At 46.3% G+C, this 19,896-nt stretch overlaps 1 protein-coding gene across 31 annotated transcripts in view; it reads left to right on the top strand.

Annotated features, from left to right (window-relative positions):
* Positions 1-19,896, top strand: part of LOC129857558 (regulating synaptic membrane exocytosis protein 2-like) — a 212,825-nt gene that overhangs the window by 138,563 nt on the left and 54,366 nt on the right. For 12 of the 31 annotated variants that reach the window (XM_055925920.1, XM_055925918.1, XM_055925924.1 and 9 more), the window contains 7 exons: positions 127-195; positions 2,784-2,922; positions 3,253-3,360; positions 6,100-6,165; positions 8,998-9,126; positions 12,993-13,178; positions 14,939-15,051. In XM_055925920.1, the coding sequence (XP_055781895.1) occupies positions 127-195; positions 2,784-2,922; positions 3,253-3,360; positions 6,100-6,165; positions 8,998-9,126; positions 12,993-13,178; positions 14,939-15,051 (810 nt within the window). The remainder of the gene's footprint in view (positions 1-126; positions 196-2,783; positions 2,923-3,252; positions 3,361-6,099; positions 6,166-8,997; positions 9,127-12,992; positions 13,179-14,938; positions 15,052-19,896) is intronic. The other 19 variants (XM_055925921.1, XM_055925952.1, XM_055925937.1 and 16 more) reach the window with 10 other exon arrangements.

Raw genomic sequence — 19,896 nt, 5'->3', positions numbered from 1 at the left:
GACCAACTGGACAACACTGGTGACAGCTAGGCCACAGAGCCATGGTCTGACCAGGGGAAGAGTACAGACCCTGGAGTAAACTAACCTCTATCCTCCTCTTCTCTCCTTACTCCATCTCTCCTCCAGGATCTCAGAGAATCAGCGACAGTGAGATCTCTGACTATGACTGTGAAGATGGTGTTGGGGTAGTGTCAGGTAAGATACTTCTGACAGAGTCACACATGATTAGTAATCAGTATACTGTCGATGCAGCTAACGCAGGGGTAAACAGTATATGAACATACAGCTGTATGTATGTCAATGTACTGTACTGGATCATGTGATGTTTTAAAGAAGGTAGCTAGCTAAGATACTGCAGCAGCTCTACAAGGAGCAGTGCGTTTCTTCTCCTTCCCTCTACTAGCTGCTCTCCTCGACACAGGCAGCAGGCGCCCACGCCAGTCTCAGCCTGGCGCTGCTGCACATTGAGAGAGCGAACTGTAGCAGGCCAGGCAGCACACAGACAGCTGTGTGTGTGTGTGTGTGTGTGTGTGTGTGTGTGTGTGTGTGTGTGTGTGTGTGTGTGTGTGTGTGTGCAGGTGTGTGTGTGTGCAGGTGTGTGTGTGTGCAGGTGTGTGTGTGTGTGTGTGTGTGTGTGTGTGTTGGTGTGTGTGTGTGTGTGTGTGTGTGTGTGTGTAGGTGTGTGTGTGTGTGTGTGTGTGTGTGTGTGTGTGTGTGTGTGTGTGTGTGTGTGTGTGCGTAATAGATGAGGAGGAAACCCTCCCACCTCTGTAACATTCTCATCAGTCCCCCTCTCTCACATCACAGCCTCTTCCCTCACTATGCCAATAATATCCCTTCACTCAGTGGGAATACCCCTCTCCTCTCTCTCTCTCTCTCTCTCTCTCTCTCTCTCTCTCTCTCTCTCTCTCTCTCTCTCTCTCTCTTTCTCACCTCACCCTTTCTCCTCTTTCCTCCACCCTTGTTTCCCAGAGATTTTTGCTAATCCACTTTCCTCCTACCTTCTCCATATCAAACGACTGATACTACACTAAGGGAGAAAAGATGATAACTATTCACAGGAATAATAGATTGATTGTTTTTTTGAATTGGGAAGTCACTGCCGTGGTTTTAACTAGGATAATGCAGTCATTCGTCTCTGCTGGCTATGTCCTGTTAATTCAGATCTGAGCTACTCTCCTCTATACACAGTATATATGCTTAACACACAGTTTCTAGTCATGTGTGAAGAGGCTTGTCAAGAGAACCAATGAATTACATTTGGGTTGTGCACGTAAAGCAAGCTGATTGCAGAGCTGGGTACTTAGTTACCCCAGTGTTGGGCTGATAGTTAGACTGCAGATGTTAGAAAGTGAATTGTAATGTCAGGTGGAATTGGTTTAATGTTTCTCTGTTTCTACTATAATAAATATGTATGACATTGTGTTATGCAGGACTTGATTGTGAATCATTTTAACATAATATTCATGCACATAATACTGTATATTTTTGGTATCAGGATTCCCTTCTATGTATAATTTGAAGGAATTCAGGTTTTTGCATGAAGGAATTCAGGTTTCACAATGCAGCAAACTCACTTTCAAACATATTTGGAAGAGAAAATATAATGATTTGGAGATAATTGATTAAAGTGTCAAACTAAAGTAGCTGTGAAGGTTAACTTTTCCTCTCATATTTCATAATGTCTTGTGTTTCCTTCCTAATCCTACCTTTGATTCACGGTTACGTTTAACTCATTTTAATGTGCTATACACTCTATTGAATGTTAATCAACGTTAATGGCGCAAAGCATTGACCTTAACCATGCCTCCTGGCCATGGCCGATTATTGAGTAACGAACTCATTCAAGTTCCATGGACTCATCAGTCTAGCAGGGAAAAGTCATTATAATGTTTCTGATTTAAAAAAAAAGCTATTTTCATGTTTAATGCAAAAATGTTAACCGCAATGACTTGAATCACATGAACATTGAGTTGAGACCAAGCCCTCATTTATTTGAATATCGAGAGCCTCAGCATTTTGAAAGCCACCAACCATTATGCCACTGTGTGCAACTTCTGAAAAGTTTGAAAGAATCCTCTGAAAATAAATGTTGCCGTTGACAGGATGGGCGTTATTTGCAGCAGTGTGTATGGTCAACAGGGAGGAAAGGTTGTAGCCTGGTACCAGATCAGTTTGTGCTGCCTTGCCAACTAGACAAGACAGTACACACCTATCTGGGGCCAGGTTAGAGAGGCTGCGCTCGAAACCATGAGTCTGTCTCTGAATGACTTCTGACATCACTCTCTCTCTCTGTATCGGTGTTTCTCTCTCTTTTTCTCTCTGTTTCTGTCTCTATCTGTTTCTCTCTGTATCTCTGTTTCTCTCTCTCTTTCTCTGTTTCTGTCTCTCTCTGTTTCTCTATCTATTTCTCTCCATATCTCTGTTTCTCTCTCTGTTTATCTCTCTCTGTTTCTCTCTCTTACTCTCTCTGTTTCTGTATCATTGTTTATCTCTCTCTGTTTCTCTCTCTTTCTCTGTTTCTGTCTCTCTCTGTCTTTCTTTCTGTCTCTCTTTCTGTTTCTGTCTCTGTATCCCTGTTTCTCTCTCTCTCTTTCTGTTTCTGTCTCTCTCTTTCTGTTTCTCTCTGTCTCTGTATCCCTGTTTCTCACTCTGCTTCTCTCTGCCTCCCCCCCCCCTCTCTCTCTCTCTCTCTCTCTCTCTGTCTCTCTCTCTGTCTCTCTCTCTCTCTCTCTCTCGCACTCTCGTTCTCTCTCTCTCTCTCGCTCTCTCTCTCTCTCCAGACTACCGGCAGAACGGCAGGGACCTTCATAGTTCCACGTTGTCTGTCCCAGAGCAGGCGATGTCATCCAACCACTGCTCGCGGTCGGCAGACATGAACCGTGCGCGGTCTCGGTCCCCCAGCGTTCCCCCTCCACAGAGGTAACTCTCCCACCTCACTTGTCCACCGTCCAACCCAGCATCTCAAGTTGTATCCCTTCCTCAAAAACAAACAGTGCCAAACTGCACCACACTGGGATCTGAGAACCCCAACTGATATCAGAGGTTGTCCTTTAAGCGGTATCTCTGTGATAGTTGTCTTGATAGTAGAACGTTTAACCCATATGACCGATACTGGGATCTCACTCACACTGACAGTGGTTGCATTAAGGTGAGTAGGTGCATCCCTGAGCCACTAGGGGACACTGTGGGGAGTTTGTACTGTGACTGTACAGTACTAGGGGGGTGATCCAGTGATTCTGTTGTATACAGCAGAAGTCTGGACCCCGGCTATGACATTGACCCCGCCTCGTCTCAGTACAGCTCCTCCAATAGAGTGGACCGATGCAGTGTGTCCGATGACCACCACTCACCTGACAGGTAGATACCCCTGTCTCACACAGCTTGACACAGCCTAACACAGCCCCACACAACCTCACACAGCCTCACACACCAGCTCCTGCAGACAACACAACCAACTGGGACTGACAGGGTTCCAACCCGGGTTGTCTGCGAGCCACATGACTGTGTAACTGTTAGACCTCTGAGCTAAAGCCTAGGCATTAGCTCGGGAGCTAACCCAAATGTCCAGGTCTCATGCGCGGTTACTAATCACATGAGCGTGGTTTCATTGAACTGCCTCCGTTACACAACCTTACACCTGTGTAATCTGCCTGATGCTTTCACACCTAGAACTGCTATATGGATATCTCACCAAGTGCTCACAAGTCAACCTGTCCCTTTCCCCAACCTGTTCCTTTTCCAAGAACTCAAATCTCTTCTCCGATGTCCTGCATTAGGTGGATCTTTAACTAACCTCTTCTCTTCTTTGTGTTGAAATCGTGTTGCCTTATTAATACTGAGAGGGGATCATTAACTCCGGTGCTCAGACTCATTAGAATCAAAATGGCGGTATCCCAAATGGCACATATTCCCTATAAAAGTGTACTACTTTTGAACATGGCCCATAGTTTCAAGTTTTATTAGTCGTACGGGATACGCATTGTATACACCGTCCAATGAAATGCTTAGGTTCCTTCTCGACAACACAACAGCAATAAGAAATATAAAAGATAAGAATATGGCTCTGGTCAAAGGTAGTGCACTATGTAGGCAATAGGGTTCCATTTGGGACGCAGACCATATAACTACATTTTAAACACAGGCCAATTTACTGGAGGTTATAGTAGATCATTATATATGGATAGATTATAGTTACCGTATGACTAGAATGTCAATATACTGTAGATAGATTACAGTGACCATAGAACCAAACACATACCAATCACCCTTTAATGAGTGTAGTTATAGAGTTTAATAGCAGCTGTGAGAGGGAACTAAACTACAGTACATTATAAACTGGGTGGTTCGAGTCCTGAATGCTGATTGGCTGACAGCCATGGTATATCAGACCGTATACCACGGGTATGACAAAACATGTATTTGTACTGCTCTAATTACGGTGGTAACACGTTTTTTAATAGCAATAAGGCGCCTCGGGGGATGTGTGGTATATGGCCATGGTATATTGGCCGTATACCACACCTCCTCGGGCCTTATTGCTTAAATATAACACCACTGTCTCTCCTACTGTTCCTCTGTGCTGGAACCTTTTTCTGCATCCCAAATGGCATTCACTGTAGAGTGTACTACTTTTCACCAGAGCCCAATGAGCCCTGGTCAAAAGTAGTGTAATATAAAGGGAATAGGGTGCCATTTGTGACACATCCTGATGTTCCTTCCTCCACCACACCTGATACTATAGAAATATAATCTCTAGAACGGACAACCCCACTCAAGTCATTACCCATCAGTGTACTGTTAAATTGCTGTGGTCTGAGGGGCCTTTCCCATTCTAGTCATACTGTTTGTCCCGCTATAGCACCAACACCAGCACAGCGTTTCAGACATACAGCTCAGCCTTGGCACAGTTCTCTTCTCCTTACTTACCTCCTCCCCTCATCCAATTAAGTTTATTTGATATTTCTGAGGCGAGGATGGCTGAGGCAGCCTAAATCAGGGCCAGGAAATGCACTTATCTAGATTGTGTGTGACAGACAGTTGCTCACTAAGACTGTATTTCAGCTTCCCCTTAATCAACCACTGCTGTTATTTATTGAAAACAGTTGAAAATTAGGAAACAGGAAATGAGTCATGGAGTGCATACCAAATGGCACCCTATTCCCTATAACGTGCACTACTTTTGACCAGAGCCCTATAGGCCCGGTCAAAAGTAGTGCACTATAAAGGGAATAGGACGCCATTTGGGATGTCATAGAGAATTTGGAAATGACCCAGTCTACCTCTAAATAATAATAATACTTTCTTACATCATTATTTTGGGGAATTTACATTTTTTAGAGGATGTTTATATTGCCTATGTGTTATTTTGTGTTGAAAACCAACAACATATGAATGTACTTTTGTTTGTTTTTAATTTTATTTTGTAAAGTTATTAATTAACTAATGCAGAAATGGATGTACAGACATTTGGAGAGTTAGGGGGCTAGTCCTGAATCGGATTGTGAATCCTGTTCAGTAACTCCAACAACATTCAGTATCTTACAAGGTTTGGTTTGAATCCACTGGGACTAATGTTGGTTTGCAGCAGCATGTGTGTTACAGTACAGAACAGTAAGTTAGGAGCATCATGCATCTCAATGGGCTTTCTAACCTGAGGAAGGACTGCACCAATATCCTCTCCTCTTCCATGGCTGTACTCCCTTCTCTCCTCCAACACTGTACCGCCCTCTCTCTCTCTCTCTCTCTCTCTCTCTCTCTCTCTCTCTCTCTCTCTCTCTCTCTCTCTCTCTCTCTCTCTCTCTCTCTCTCTCTCTCTCTCTCTCTCTCTCTCTCTCTCTCTCTCTCTCTCTCTCTCTCTCTCTCTCTCTCCCCTTGTGTCTCTCTCTCTCGCTATCTCTCTCCCTGTGTCTCTCTCCCGTGTCTCTTTCTCGCTATCTCTCTCTCTCTCCCTGTGTCTCTCTCCCATGTCTCTTTCTCGCTGTCTCTCTCTCTCTCTCCCTGTGTCTCTCTCCCATGTCTCTTTCTCGCTATCTCTCTCTCTCTCCCCATTCAGCCCCATCCAACCATGTCTCTGTTCTCTCCCTTCATGTCTCGCAGCCATTTTCTCACCCTACCTCGATCCAGACGCTGTCAACCTAGTGATGATCATCAGAAGGAACCCAGGTAGACTCTTACCTGACAGTGCATGTTCCTCCCTCCATCACACCCTCCACTCCGCCCCCTGTCTGTCTGTAGGAAGCTGCTGGCCTATCAAGCTTCAAGCCTGTGTTGGTTTAATGTCAGTGGCGCACAAACCTATCCACTTCACATCCCAAGCCAATGCCATTGACGACACAATGTGTGGTGTGGTGTGGGCAGCCAGGAATATATTTCTCCCTTCCGGACAAATATACTGTATATGCATCAGTGTAGTGTGTAGCCTTTTGTAGTCAGTAGAATTAAACAGGTGAGACAGTCTATGGCCCATAGCACCTTTTTTTCAAAGAGTCTATGTAGAACCTAAAAGGGTTCTTCGGCTGTCCCCATAGGAGAACCCTTTGAAGAACCCTTTTTGGTTCCAGGTATAACCGTTTTTGGATCCAGGTAGAACCCTTTTTGGTTCCAGGTATAACCGTTTTTGGTTCCAGGTAGAACCCTTTTTGTTTCCAGGTAGAACCCTTTTTGGTTCCACGTAGAACCCTTTCCCCAGAGGATTCTATATGGAGCCAAAAAGGTATACACTTCATCCATACAGTATCGGGATCACTCCTCCACTCAGTCACTCCTCATTTCGGCTTCATAAACACATATACATATCCTCTCTCCACATACCTTTCATACATTTGCCATAGTTTCATCATTGATTACGTATCTTTATTGGTAGACAAATACATAGCCAGCTATTTGTTATTTTCGAGTGTACTTTGAGATATACCTCAAAGAAACTAGCCTGTCAATACTGTGAAATGGATGTGTCCTGTTGTTTTTTTTCTGTTTGTGAAGAGTTGTCCAACAGAGGTAGTTCCCCCTGCCCAGTGCCCAACCTGTGTTGTTCCAGTGTATATGGCAGTATATGAATCCTATATATCTGATATACACTCTTTATGGTGGCTACCCATCCACAGCGGTCAAGGTGGATGTTGTGTTTGGATCAAACCACAAGAGAATAGTAGATGTACAGAGAGTTGGTGCGCCCCCATCAACTGTCCCCTTAACGGTCTACAGAGTTGGTGCGCCCCTATCAACTGTCCCCTTAACAGTCTACAGAGAGTTGGTGCGCCCCCATTAACTGTTCCCTTAACAGTCTACAGAGAGTTGGTGCGTCACCATCAACTGTCCCCTTAACAGTCTACAGAGTTGGTGCGCCCCCATCAACTGTCCCCTTAACAGTCTACAGAGTTGGTGCGCCCCCATCAACTGTCTCCTTAACAGTCTACAGAGTTGGTGCGCCCCCATCAACTGTCTCCTTAACAGTCGACAGAGAGTTGGTGCGCCCCCATCAACTGTCCCCTTAACAGTCTACAGAGAGTTGGTGCGTCCCCATCAACTGTCCCCTTAACAGTCTATGGAGAGTTGGTGCGCCCCCATTAACTGTCCCCTTAACAATCTACAGAGAGTTGGTGCGCCCCCATCAACTGTCCCCTTAACAGTCTACAGAGAGTTGGTGCGCCCCCATCAACTGTCCCCTTAACAGTCTACAGAGTTGGTGCGGCCCCATCAACTGTCCCCTTAACAGTCTACAGAGAGTTGGTGCGCCCCCATCAACTGTCCCCTAAACAGTCTACAGAGAGTTGGTGCGCCCCCATCAACTGTCCCCTTAACAGTCAACAGAGTTGGTGCGCCCCCATCAACTGTCCCCTTAACAGTCTATAGAGTTGGAGCGCCCCCATTAACTGTTCCCTTAACAGTCTACAGAGAGTTGGTGCGCCCCCATCAACTGTCCCCTTAACAGTCTTCAGAGAGTTGGTGCGCCCCCATCAACTGTCCCCTTAACAGTCTACAGAGAGTTGGTGCGGCCCCATCAACTGTCCCCTTAACAGTCTACAGAGAGTTGGTGCGCCCCCATCAACTGTCCCCTTAACAGTCTACAGAGAGTTGGTGCGCCTCCATCAACTGTCCCCTTAACAGTCTACAGAGTTGGTGCGCCCCCATTAACTGACCCCTTAACAGTCTACAGAGAGTTGGTGCGCCCCCATCAACTGTCCCCTTAACAGTCTACAGAGAGTTGGTGCGCCCCCATCAACTGTCCCCTTAACAGTCTATAGAGTTGGTGCGCCCCCATTAACTGTTCCCTTAACAGTCTACAGAGAGTTGGTGCGCCCCCATCAACTGTCCCCTTAACAGTCTTCAGAGAGTTGGTGCGCCCCCATCAACTGTCCCCTTAACAGTCTACAGAGAGTTGGTGCGGCCCCATCAACTGTCCCCTTAACAGTCTACAGAGAGTTGGTGCGCCCCCATCAACTGTCCCCTTAACAGTCTACAGAGAGTTGGTGCGCCTCCATCAACTGTCCCCTTAACAGTCTACAGAGTTGGTGCGCCCCCATTAACTGACCCCTTAACAGTCTACAGAGAGTTGTTGCGGCCCCATCAACTGTCCCCTTAAGTCCCCTTAACAGTCTACAGAGAGTTGGTGCGCCCCCATCAACTGTACCCTTAACAGTCTACAGAGAGTTGGTGCGTCCCCATCAACTGTCCCCTTAACAGTCTACGGATAGTTGGTGCGCCCCCATCAACTGTCCCCTTAACAGTCTACAGAGAGTTGGTGCGACCCCATCAACTGTCCCCTTAACAGTCTACAGAGAGTTGGTGCGTCCCCATCAACTGTCCACAAAAGTCTGCAGAGAGTTGGTGCGGTTCCATCAGTTGTCCCCAACTGTCACCAAGGTCATGTGAAAACCAGGTTCCGTCCACAGGTTCATGACCTTCTCTCTCTCTCTCTGTCCCACCTGACCAACCTGGTAATAAGGTATTCTTAAAACACACATTGACTCCCTCTGACCGCTCTCTTTTCGCCAGCCGCAACCACCGCATATCCAACATCAGTCGAGAAGAGGCTGTCAGGTTACTGCGCTCCACTAGGATGTCCCGAGCCCACTCAGAGGGCGCGTACTCCTCCTCTGCTTCCGTCGACTATGACTACAAGAGGTATTCACATTACAGTGTCTCTACGTATATTTCCACAGTCAGCTATTTTGTGGGTCTTTTTCTCTGTAGTCGTCTGTATGACATTAAAACATTTTCTATGTGATTGTAAAAGGTGATGAACCCCACGTGATATCCTGGGTGATATCTGGTTCTGGAGCATGTCATCACAGCTCTGCTCAAGTTGTGTACCAGACCCATAAACCACACAACTGCCTCCAATTACTGTGTAATATTGAGGCTGCTGCGAGCTCTCGTGTCTCGACATTGGTTGTGACACATGTATCGTACTCTGTTGATGTTTTGTTGTCATTCCTACTAGTCTACCGTCAGTGGTAAGATGACAAGTTGTGTTTGTGATCAGTGGTGTCCTGTTTGTATCTGGGTAAATAAAGACTGGCTGGGCATTGGTAGTTCTGATGCTCAGCTCTGCAGGTAATACTGTATAAGGGCTGCATTGAACAAAAGGACACATGGCCTTTTGATGCTGCTGGTGGTAATGGAATGTTTACCTTTCCTTTATTAATGCATGGTTGTCTCTCTAACATTACCTCCACCGTCTTGGATGGCCTGGATTATTATTCACAGTGGTTAACTGTATGTCTGCAGTTTGATTTGATCTGGCCCTCTCTGTCTTCTTCAAACCATGTCATTTTCATTTTGATGAAGGCCAATATGGCCGATAGGTCAGTACCACATGAGTGAAGGATATTTTAATCATCTGAAGAAGGAGAACTGCCTAGCCATTTCTCCATGCTGACTCTCAGAGGGTCTGTCTGTTTCTCTTCTGTCCTGGACCTGACTGACTTTCTCTATGCTAAGAGTGCTAAGTATGGGAAGCTCAGCATTGCCCCATGCCCAGGCTGTGCCAGCCCTATGATGGCCTAGGTTCAGGCTCAGGTTCCTCCCAGGTGCGTGTGCCAGACCCAATGTTGTGATGTGCCAGTTCAGCGGGCTGGGCCGAGCCGAGCACTCCCAAATGACGCCCTAGTCCTTATACAATACACTACTTTTGACCAGAGTCCTATGGGCCCTGGTAAAATGTAGTGCACTAAATAGGGAATAGGGTGTCATTTGGAACGCAACGTCACACTCTCAGCACCCCCCTGGAGAAATGCTGCAAATAGCTCCTCCTGGGCTCCCATCGCTGCCATCTGGCTGTCAGTCAAAAACCACACGCCGTGCATTTTCTCTCCAGGAGAAAAAAAAACATGAGTCGTCAGAACTGAGGCAGCGCAACTGACTTTATTAAAGTGTCACAAAGTTTCCCTGAGCGAGGCCGCGGCCCAGATAGCTTCACTCTCTCTGACTGTCTGTAGATTGGCAGGGAGATGAATGGTTCTCACGTCCCATGGCAGTAACACAGTCACAGAGGAGAGGAGAATAGATGTTCCTTCCACTTCCATTCCAACTGTGTGCTTTCTCTTTCTGCTATAGCCAGAACGATTAGGAGAGAGGGAGAGGGCGAGAGACGGAGTCAGAGAGACGGAGGGAGAGTCAGAGAGACGGGGAGGGAGAGTCAGAGAGACGGGGAGGGAGAGTCAGAGAGACGGAGGGAGAGTCAGAGAGACGGAGGGAGAGGGAGAGAGACGGAGTCAGAGAGAAGTAGGGAGAGTCAGAGAGACGGGGAGGGAGAGTCAGAGAGACGGGGAGGGAGAGTCAGAGAGACGGAGGGAGAGGGAGAGAGACGGAGTCAGAGAGACGGAGGGAGAGTCAGAGAGACGGGGAGGGAGAGTCAGAGAGACGGAGGGAGAGGGAGAGAGACGGAGTCAGAGAGACGGAGGGAGAGTCAGAGAGACGGGGAGGGAGAGTCAGAGAGACGGAGGGAGAGGGAGAGAGACGGAGTCAGAGAGACGGAGGGAGAGTCAGAGAGACGGGGAGGGAGAGTCAGAGAGACGGAGGGAGAGGGAGAGAGACGGAGTCAGAGAGACGGAGGGAGAGTCAGAGAGACGGAGGGAGAGGGAGAGAGATGGAGTCAGAGAGACGGAGGGAGAGTCAGAGAGACGGGGACGGAGAGTCAGAGAGACGGGGAGGGAGAGTCAGAGAGACGGGGAGGGAGAGTCAGAGAGACGGGGAGGGAGAGGGAGAGTCAGAGAGACGGGGAGGGAGAGTCAGAGAGCCGGAGAGGGAGAGTCAGAGAGGGAGAGACAGAGAGGGAGAGGCTCAGAGCCCCGGGTGAGTCGCTGCGGCCCCTGAGAACAGATCCCTGTTCCCTGTTCTCAATATCCCAGATCCCACAGTAGATCTAGACAGTGACCTTGGAAAGACGCCATGCTTCTCACACTGTTGGCTATAGAACTAGACTAAAGTATTTGACTGTGTCCCGAATGGCATCCTATTCCCTTTATAGTGGACTACTTTTGACCAGGGCCCATAGGGTTGAGATGGCAAGTCTATATTGAGGGGACCTCATATTGTAGCTACTTCAGTAGATGTATAGTTTTAGCAGGACGAGTGCAGTGGTAGACAAGGTAATGTTACAGTGTAGATGTTACAGTAGCACCGGTGCTGTAGTCGATCTATCTAGAGTTTTAATGTTTCTACTGTGCAACAAAGGTGTGCAAAGTATTATCTGAGTATATACTAACCACACCAGAATTGGGCTGTTTGAGTTAATATTTTGACCGGGTTGAAATCCCAAGGGAATATCCTGAACGGTAGAGAGAGAGAAAGAGAGAGCTATGGTGAACTACATTATTCATCACAACACACCTCTAGTGTGTAACAAGTCGTTAGATTCCGACATCTCCTTTACTGTTCAAAGCCATCAGTCCCTGGACATAACGACCTGAGGATGGTAGACCACGAATGATTATTATGATGGTCACCATCGTTAAAGTCTCAGGCAACGCAAGGTCGTTCACTGGCTGATGAAGTGGCTGTGTTGCGATTGGCTGGGTTACAACTGGAGTGACCGCTGTATTGCGATTGGCTGGTGTAGAGCAAGAGTGACCCGAATGCTGTCTTGCGATTGGCTAGCCTACAGCATCAGGAGTGACCGCTTTGTTGCAATTGGCAGCTTTACAACAGGAAGCAGGAAGCATAGCCTCTGTTGGACAACTTTTCATTCTAACCTTTCACTATTTTACTGTGCTGCCACCATGTCCCCAGTGTTTGGTGTTTGTTTTTGGCTTTGCAAATGCTGCTCATGTCAGATGATAATCCACATCTGGTCAAAGTAAGGTATTTTTCTTCATGAGCATTTGCAATGACAATGATATGTCTAACTGATGTGACCTGATTTTCAGATATACACATGCTATTGAGAGGTAATGACACTGACTGCCTATGAAGACGCTTATGGAACAACACGATACAAAACAACAGCATATTCATGTTTTTATTGTACATAATGATACTGTGTAGATTTTCTTGTGTACACGGTGCACGTATGTGAAATACATGTTATTCAATTTTATTTCCAAACTACTCAAAAGTGCCAAAAATATATTTTCTTTGTCTTTTTCCAACTAGATTTCAGTTACATTTTGCAATAGCAGGGCGGAGACAGCTTTCGGCATGTACCTTTCAGGAGTATAGTAAGCTAGTGGGCTGAATGGAAACCAACCAACACATGCTAATCCACTATTCTCTCACATCTCACCCAGTGTCTTTCACTCACAGACAGATTCCAAAGGGCCTCCCACTCACTCACTTAGTCACTTACCACAGATGAGGGACACATTGTCCCCTGCCTGTCCCTGTCCCTCCCTGTCACACCTGCTATTCCCTGTTCCTACTCTACTGTAGGTGCCAGCAGGGCCCTGTGGGGCCCAGCCCAGGGGCCCAGCCCATGCATGACTCTGCTGTATCATGTCACCTGGTCATCAGCAGCAGCTTCCTTCCCTTCTCTCAATAACGTGTTGCAGGAACCACGGAGCCGTTGATAGACATGTGTATCACAGCAGGTCCAGGTCAGCTGACCAGCGTCCCGCGCTAGAGCGCACCACCACCTCCCGCTCGCGGTCCACGGAGCGCCCCGACTCCGCCCTCATGAGGTCCATGCCGTCTTTACCCTCCGGACGCTCCGCCCCTCCCTCACCTGCCTTAACGAGGTGACCAGACAGACACATCTACAGGAGGCTGGTGTCACTTTAAATCAGAAGACGGGCTCATTGTAATGGCTGGAATGGAATTCATGGATTGGAATCAAACACATGGGTTTGATGTGTTTCATACTTTTCCATTTCTGCCATTGCAGCCGTTACAATGAGCCCATCCTCCGATTTCTCCTCCCACCAGCCTCCACTGCATAGCTACTGCCCCACCAATCCAAAGAATAACCAACAACCACCACCCACCCTCTCTCTGCTTGTCTCACTGCAACCAACCACCAACCCCCCCACCACCCACCCAGCATCCAATCAGCATCCAGCCAGCTCACCACTTTATCATTTACTCCGCCCCCCCCTCCTAAAGCAACGAATGGTGCTGCATTTTCTTCTCCATCCCAGACTGGTAGTAGACTAGATAGTAACTCTTTTTGTTTTTGGAACACACTACTTATACACTACTTTGACTGAGTATAGTAGTGATGGATCACCATTGTGCTTTTCTTTCTTTACTAACATTACCTGTTATTATCCTGTAATTACATTTTTTTATTCCAGTTTTTTTCCCCCAATCTTTTGTAGAACGTCAGATCGCATGATCGCATTGGTCCACATTGGTCCACATTGGTCCACATTGGTCCACATTGGTCCACATTGGTCCACATTGGTCCACATTGGTCCACATTGGTCCACATTGGTCCACATTGGTCCACATTGGTCCACATTGAACGAACACCCAACGAACGCTGTCCTCACTCTTTCCTTGCAGCTTGATGGGTCGAGTGAAACATGCGATTCATCACCTTTGTTGCAAAACTGATGCTACATTATCTCCAGCATGTCATGTGCCAAATGTCATTGTTTTGATGCGCTTTAGAGTTCACAAACTGGTAGGCGCTGACATGAATTAGAAGGAACCCATATACCCTGCTTTGGCTTACACCAGATATGTAGAATTTATTCAAATCAGTCAGCAACCTACCAAAAACAAATGAGCTTAATCATCTGTTATGTGGTTTTAATTAGAGTATGGTTAAGATACCAGTATTCCCCAATACTAGACATTTTCAGGCAATAACTTTTAGTCATTAATGTTTAGCAAATTAAGTATTAATTCAAGCTACAGTATTAAATTGATGCTTCTACATAGCCTGACTTCAAAACATATTCTCAGAACCCCTTTTGAATACAGATGTGTTTAGCAGATACACATGCTCGACTGGCAGATGGTGTAAAAACAGAATACAAGTCTTATGGGAGAAAGAATATCTGTTGAGAATACGTCAATACAATAGATTGAAAAAAATACACTACAGAAAGTAAAAGGCAGTTAGTTATTAACGTGATCAGTTAATTGATCAGGCAATTGATCAGGTAATTGATCTGTTATGTGTCCAGCTGTCACCGATCCAACAATATGGCAGCATCCCTGGTTGAGCATGGACATGATTGTACACAACATGTGCAGTATATATGTGAACTGACATATATATATATATATATGTGTGTTTGATACAATCTATTTTCCATGTTTGGTTCATTACCAACCCCAGTAGACAGTAGTAGTTTATTTGTTTGATGTGTTGCTGTTTCTACAACCAGCCTGAAACCATCCTCTCCTCTTACATAACACAGCAAAGCACGCTGGGAAATGTAGTCCTACTGCTTGTCCGGGGCCTTCCAACCAATCACAGGTCAGCTCTGTGCCTGACCTCTGATCCTTGACTCACCCAGGCTGTACCACTTTGTGCCTCCCCCCGTAGGGCGAACCCCCGCAGCGGATCGGCCCAAACCAGCCCTACCAGTACCCCCATGTCCGACAGGAGAGGAGGTCGGCAACTACCACAGCTTCCACCCACAGGGACCAAGGGCAGAAGTAAGTCCTCAGCTTTATTTTCCATACCCAGCTCTGGGCCTCAGTGGCATCACTGCCTCTCTGGTTGCTTTGGTTTGGTGACACCTTAAGGCTATTCTACATTGGTCACTATGGTCACTTACTTTGGAACAGGTTTGACTTTGATAGAAGCATCTCTTTGTCAAAAGCAATTGTTTCTTGTTATTTGCTAGTCTTTAGCTGGGTATGGCACCTTGAGATATTGGTTATTTTGCGCTATAAACCTCTGAGTGGGAAAAGGCTCAAAGCAAGTTTAACAGATACTGCTGTCTGTTAGTTCTCTCTGGTCAGTTGCTCATGAACGACAGAGCTTGGCTCAGAATTCCTTGTTAAGCTGTGTCTTCTGTTTTAGCGAGTTGGTTGTGTGTTCTTATGGTCTCAGTACTCTATATGTTGTCCGTGTTAACCAGGGTGTCCTGTGGAAGGTTTACAACATGTATTGTCTCCTTGGTCAGTGATATTGGTGATGTTGTCTCTTCATAAACATTTGATGTTTTTTATTTTAATATATCTACTCAGTTCCTTTTTGCCATTCCTTCCTCAGACGATGAAGAAGAAGGAACAGAGCCTTGTGAAGGTCTGTAACATAGAGTGTAGGTTTGGTCTTTCACAGGAGACGGGAGTTAGAGACTGAATCTGCCTGCAATGGCAGGGACCAGGGTCCTGTTCAGTGGAGCACATCAAAACAAAACGTTTTACAACGGATAATGAGAATCTGTGTTCTTATTGGACAAGTTCAGAGAGAACCTCCCTGTTTCACTACTTTTCAAAATGTTTCCTCTCTACTGAACAGCCCTGATTACAGTGGTCCACAGCACCCCCTGTCTGTTTCTCACTCCCTGACTGTGACCTAGCAGTCCTGTGTCCTAGCTTAGCCTCCTAGTCTTCTTCGGGTTCCTACACTGGGTTAGTGTTGTCATCTAGCATCATAGCTTCCATGTTTTTCAGTTGTCATGAGTTCTACTGTAGTTTTGTGTTCTATGTTGAACAGTCCTCCGTTTCGTGTTATGACATCAGAGTGCTCAGGTGAGACGTGTCACTGGGGGTTGCGGCGTGGGTACGTTGCAGTAGACTATTTGTGTATTAAACGTGTGATTCCGTAACCAGTTTTGTTAGTAGTAAAGGAATTTATCCAGACACTTTTTATTGAGTCTGGGAAGGCTATAATGTAGTGCCCTTAACTCTCCCTGGTACAAGAGGTATAGCTGAGCTGCATGCAGAGAGTTCATCTAGTTCCTCCTGTACTGTAAGACCCTCTCCTTAATGAGGAATCAGAACTACTACAGACAGCGTGATCCTACTTCTCTTACTGAAGCTCTTCAGGGTCACAGACAGAATGACATCTTAAACCGTTTGATTCTTCAGCACAAATGTAATGTTCTCGTTTAACTCTCCCTAAAATGTTCTGACAGGTAGTAACAGAGTGTGTCACATGATGTAAGGGTGTGGTGATGGAAGGGAGGAGATGAGCCTGAGTTCTCTGGAGCTGCGCTGGGAATTGACAGATTAGCTGAGGGGTGATTGGAGGGAGCGGGACACGGGAGAGAAGGAGAAGGGAGCAAGAGAGAGAGAGAGGAGAGAGCAGAGAGAAAAATAAAGAGAGAGAGAGAGAGGGAGAAGGGAGCGGGAGGGAGAGCAGAAGGAGAGAGAGAGAGAGAGGGAGGTAGAAAGCAGAGAGAAAGAGAAAGCGAGTGCTGAGAACTTGTCAAAGCACTCCCAGCACTCTTTCATCATTGTCAGAAACCATGAGCACTCCTCTCTCCTCCTAGTCTGCAGCCAGCCAGCCAGTCTCTCTCCTGCTCTCTCTTTCATATCCCCCTTCCCATCTCCCCATCTCTCCTCTGTCCCTCCTCCCTCTCCCTCTGTCCCCATCTCTCTCCTCTCCCTTCTCACCCTCTCTCCCTCTGTCCCCACCTCCCCATTCCTGTCTCTCCGTCTCTATCCTTTGTCTCTCTCCTCCCTTCCCATTTCTCCCCGTCTCTCCTTTTCCCTCTCTCACATCTCTCTCCTCTCTCTCTGATGGGGTAATGGCAGCGGGGGGGGGCAAATGGGGGAGGCATTCTAATGTATTGATCCGACCCTGGGCTAACGCTCACACAGAGCCCTACAGCGTGACACAGCCAGGACTTATCTAATCATGGCATTAATGCTGCTGCTGCTGCATGTGGTACTGATCCATAGAGGCCAGGGGACTGGGGGTTGGCTGGGCTGGGCTGGCCTGACTGGGATTCAAATAGGAGGGTTGTTTGAAATGTTGAGGAAACAGAAATCAAGGCAGAACAGGGAATGTATATCCAGTCAGGTGTGTGTGATTGTACCTTTGTATTTCCTGCCGAGACAAAGGATCCATGTTGTTGCATCATACTGGCTTCAGTTAGATTTGTATTTATTAACCAGGAACCATTGAGCTCAGAATACCTCTTTTACAAGGTAGACCTGGACCTAGATGTTGTGATATAGTATCTGTGGTAACCCCCCTGTTGAACCGTCCTGCCATGCTTTTATTGCTCCTTTATGTGTACAGGGAAGTCAACACTGAGACCTGAACTAGCTTTGGCGGCTTTAGCCACAAACCACGTGATATCTAATCAGCCCCTGTTCCTGTTGTTATCTATCTGTCTCTACTACGACCCCCACCGCTCAGGGGGAACATGGGAGGAGCTAGAGCGGCCTACTGGTGACCTTTGCCCTCAAGAGCAGTACGAGGGAGAGCCAGGTGTGTCTATCTACTGGTGTGTCTCAGAGCAGACTGAGCCTTAAGACTTCCTCGTTCACCTCTGTCACCTTCATGTATGTGCCTCTCTGCTGAGAACTCCACGCCAGTTCTGGGTACAATACATGATGTACTTAAGCTGCACTTTATTTCCTTTGCCTGGTACCATAGGAACCAATAGAATAGTCCCAGAACACTGCAAACTTAAATTTGACCCTGCCTGGTCCACACAGCCTGTACTGGATGGACTATGATGCTGTACCATCTTTATAAGCCCTACAGCCGTTCTGCCCCTCAGCCAAAACCCTTCAAATGTGATCATTTGTTGAGCCAGTATTGTATGAATGTACTGGCTTGAATGAGATTGTCCAGGGTTGTGTTGGCAGGAGCTGGAGTTTCCCACAGGTCTCTCTTCCTAGTTCTTCCTCACCCATCTGTCTGTTCATTCATTCAGTTAAGTCTTCTGTGTGATAGTAGTAGAATATCTTGGTCATGAAACATGCAGTATACTTCTTGGGTTTTCACATCTGCATGCGTTTGGTCTGTGTGTTGGTGTGTGTGTGCTTGTGTACATTTGTTCTTACAAGTGTGCGGGCGTGCAAACACCTGCACAAGTCTTTGTGTGTGTGTGTGTGTGTGTATGTGTGTGTGTGTGTGTGTGCCTGCCTCTGTGCATGCATCCGTGTTCCATAATCTCACAGTTCCATGATCTCATAAAGCTCCATCTGTGTCCCACTACCGTTCAGACTGTGAGGACAGGCCTCAGCCAGGCCCACCTGTGAACGGGAGGAAAGGCAAGTGCACTCAGGAGTATGCCATTGTGGTGGTGTGTCCTCAATAGTGCCCTCATGGGTGTGTCAGTGCTGTGGGACTCTGCATGCCAGTTAGAGCTTCCATAGTTCATTTAGTTGACTTTATTCCGTGTTTCTCTCTCTCTTTTATCCACATTTCATATTTTCTGAGATGATGAATGTGATTGATTAGATTTGGGTTGATTTGCTGTGTTTAACTAACCGCAGGAGTGGAGGTTGGGTGAGTGTGTGGTGATGATAACGATGATGACCTTCATCATTATGACGATGATGATGATGAGGGTGAGACTGATGCTAATAAGTCCAGAGTTGTGTCTCCCTGAGCTCATATAGTCGTGCGTGCCCAAGCCCCATCACAACCACACACGACTAATCTACTCTGCCCTTTAATTGAAGGGGTTGAGAATCAATGTTCAGCTCTCTATCCCCACGTCCCAACGACACAATTCAATAGAACAGTATTAGTTAAAAATACTGTATAGCTCCATGGTCAAATCTGCCGTTTGGAATGAAAGATCATTTCAATTAGACATGTAAGATTTCGTGCTTCAGTCAAAGCGGCAGTTATTGAGATTGAAGTAAATCTAGTGGAGGAAAAGGGATGCATGCTGGGATTGCAGTTTGAAGAGTTTAAATTGAACCAGTTACCTTAGACACAACATTCATGCAGCTGGTTGTTGGTCGTTAGTAGATGTTCCAATTGAAATGCTAAATGTCATTAAACTGTCGATAACAGCTTGTAAATATCATCCAAGATTATGTGCCAACAATAGATGTACAGATCTGCTGTATTCATTTGATCACTCTGTTGTCATAGAGAATTTCCTCGCACAGCAGGAAATACAAATTGTAATCTATTCCAGGTTTAAAAAGGCTTCTGAAGTTTGTAATTTCCACTTTAAAATGTCAGACTTGATTTGACCTAACGAAAAATTATCAACCCCTCCAAAAATGTCCATTAATTATTGAATTCATTATAATCCTTTTAATAATTTTCCTGTTGCTACAGGATTATTTATCTGCTGTGAGAAGCAGGGTCAAATTAAGATAGTCCGTCAATTCAAAATACCATTACCACTACTGGCCAGCAGATGGCGCAAAATTCCTAATCTTAGTAAAGAGCTGTCCATGATTGAAGTGCTGAACCTGGCTGCCTTTCCCTGTCGCCACCTCGTTTTGCAATAAAGACATCATCAAACACGGTCTACATATTCATGATAATGAAACAGATTAATTAATACAGCTGTATTTTTCTTTTATCTATCGTGTAGATTGTTTAACAACATTGTTTGGTACCTAATA

This window comes from Salvelinus fontinalis, chromosome 6 (assembly GCF_029448725.1).
Source record: "Salvelinus fontinalis isolate EN_2023a chromosome 6, ASM2944872v1, whole genome shotgun sequence".
Taxonomy (NCBI): Eukaryota; Metazoa; Chordata; class Actinopteri; order Salmoniformes; family Salmonidae; genus Salvelinus; species Salvelinus fontinalis.
Note: the sequence above shows the minus strand (reverse complement) of the source record. Positions and strands in the feature narration are given on the sequence as shown.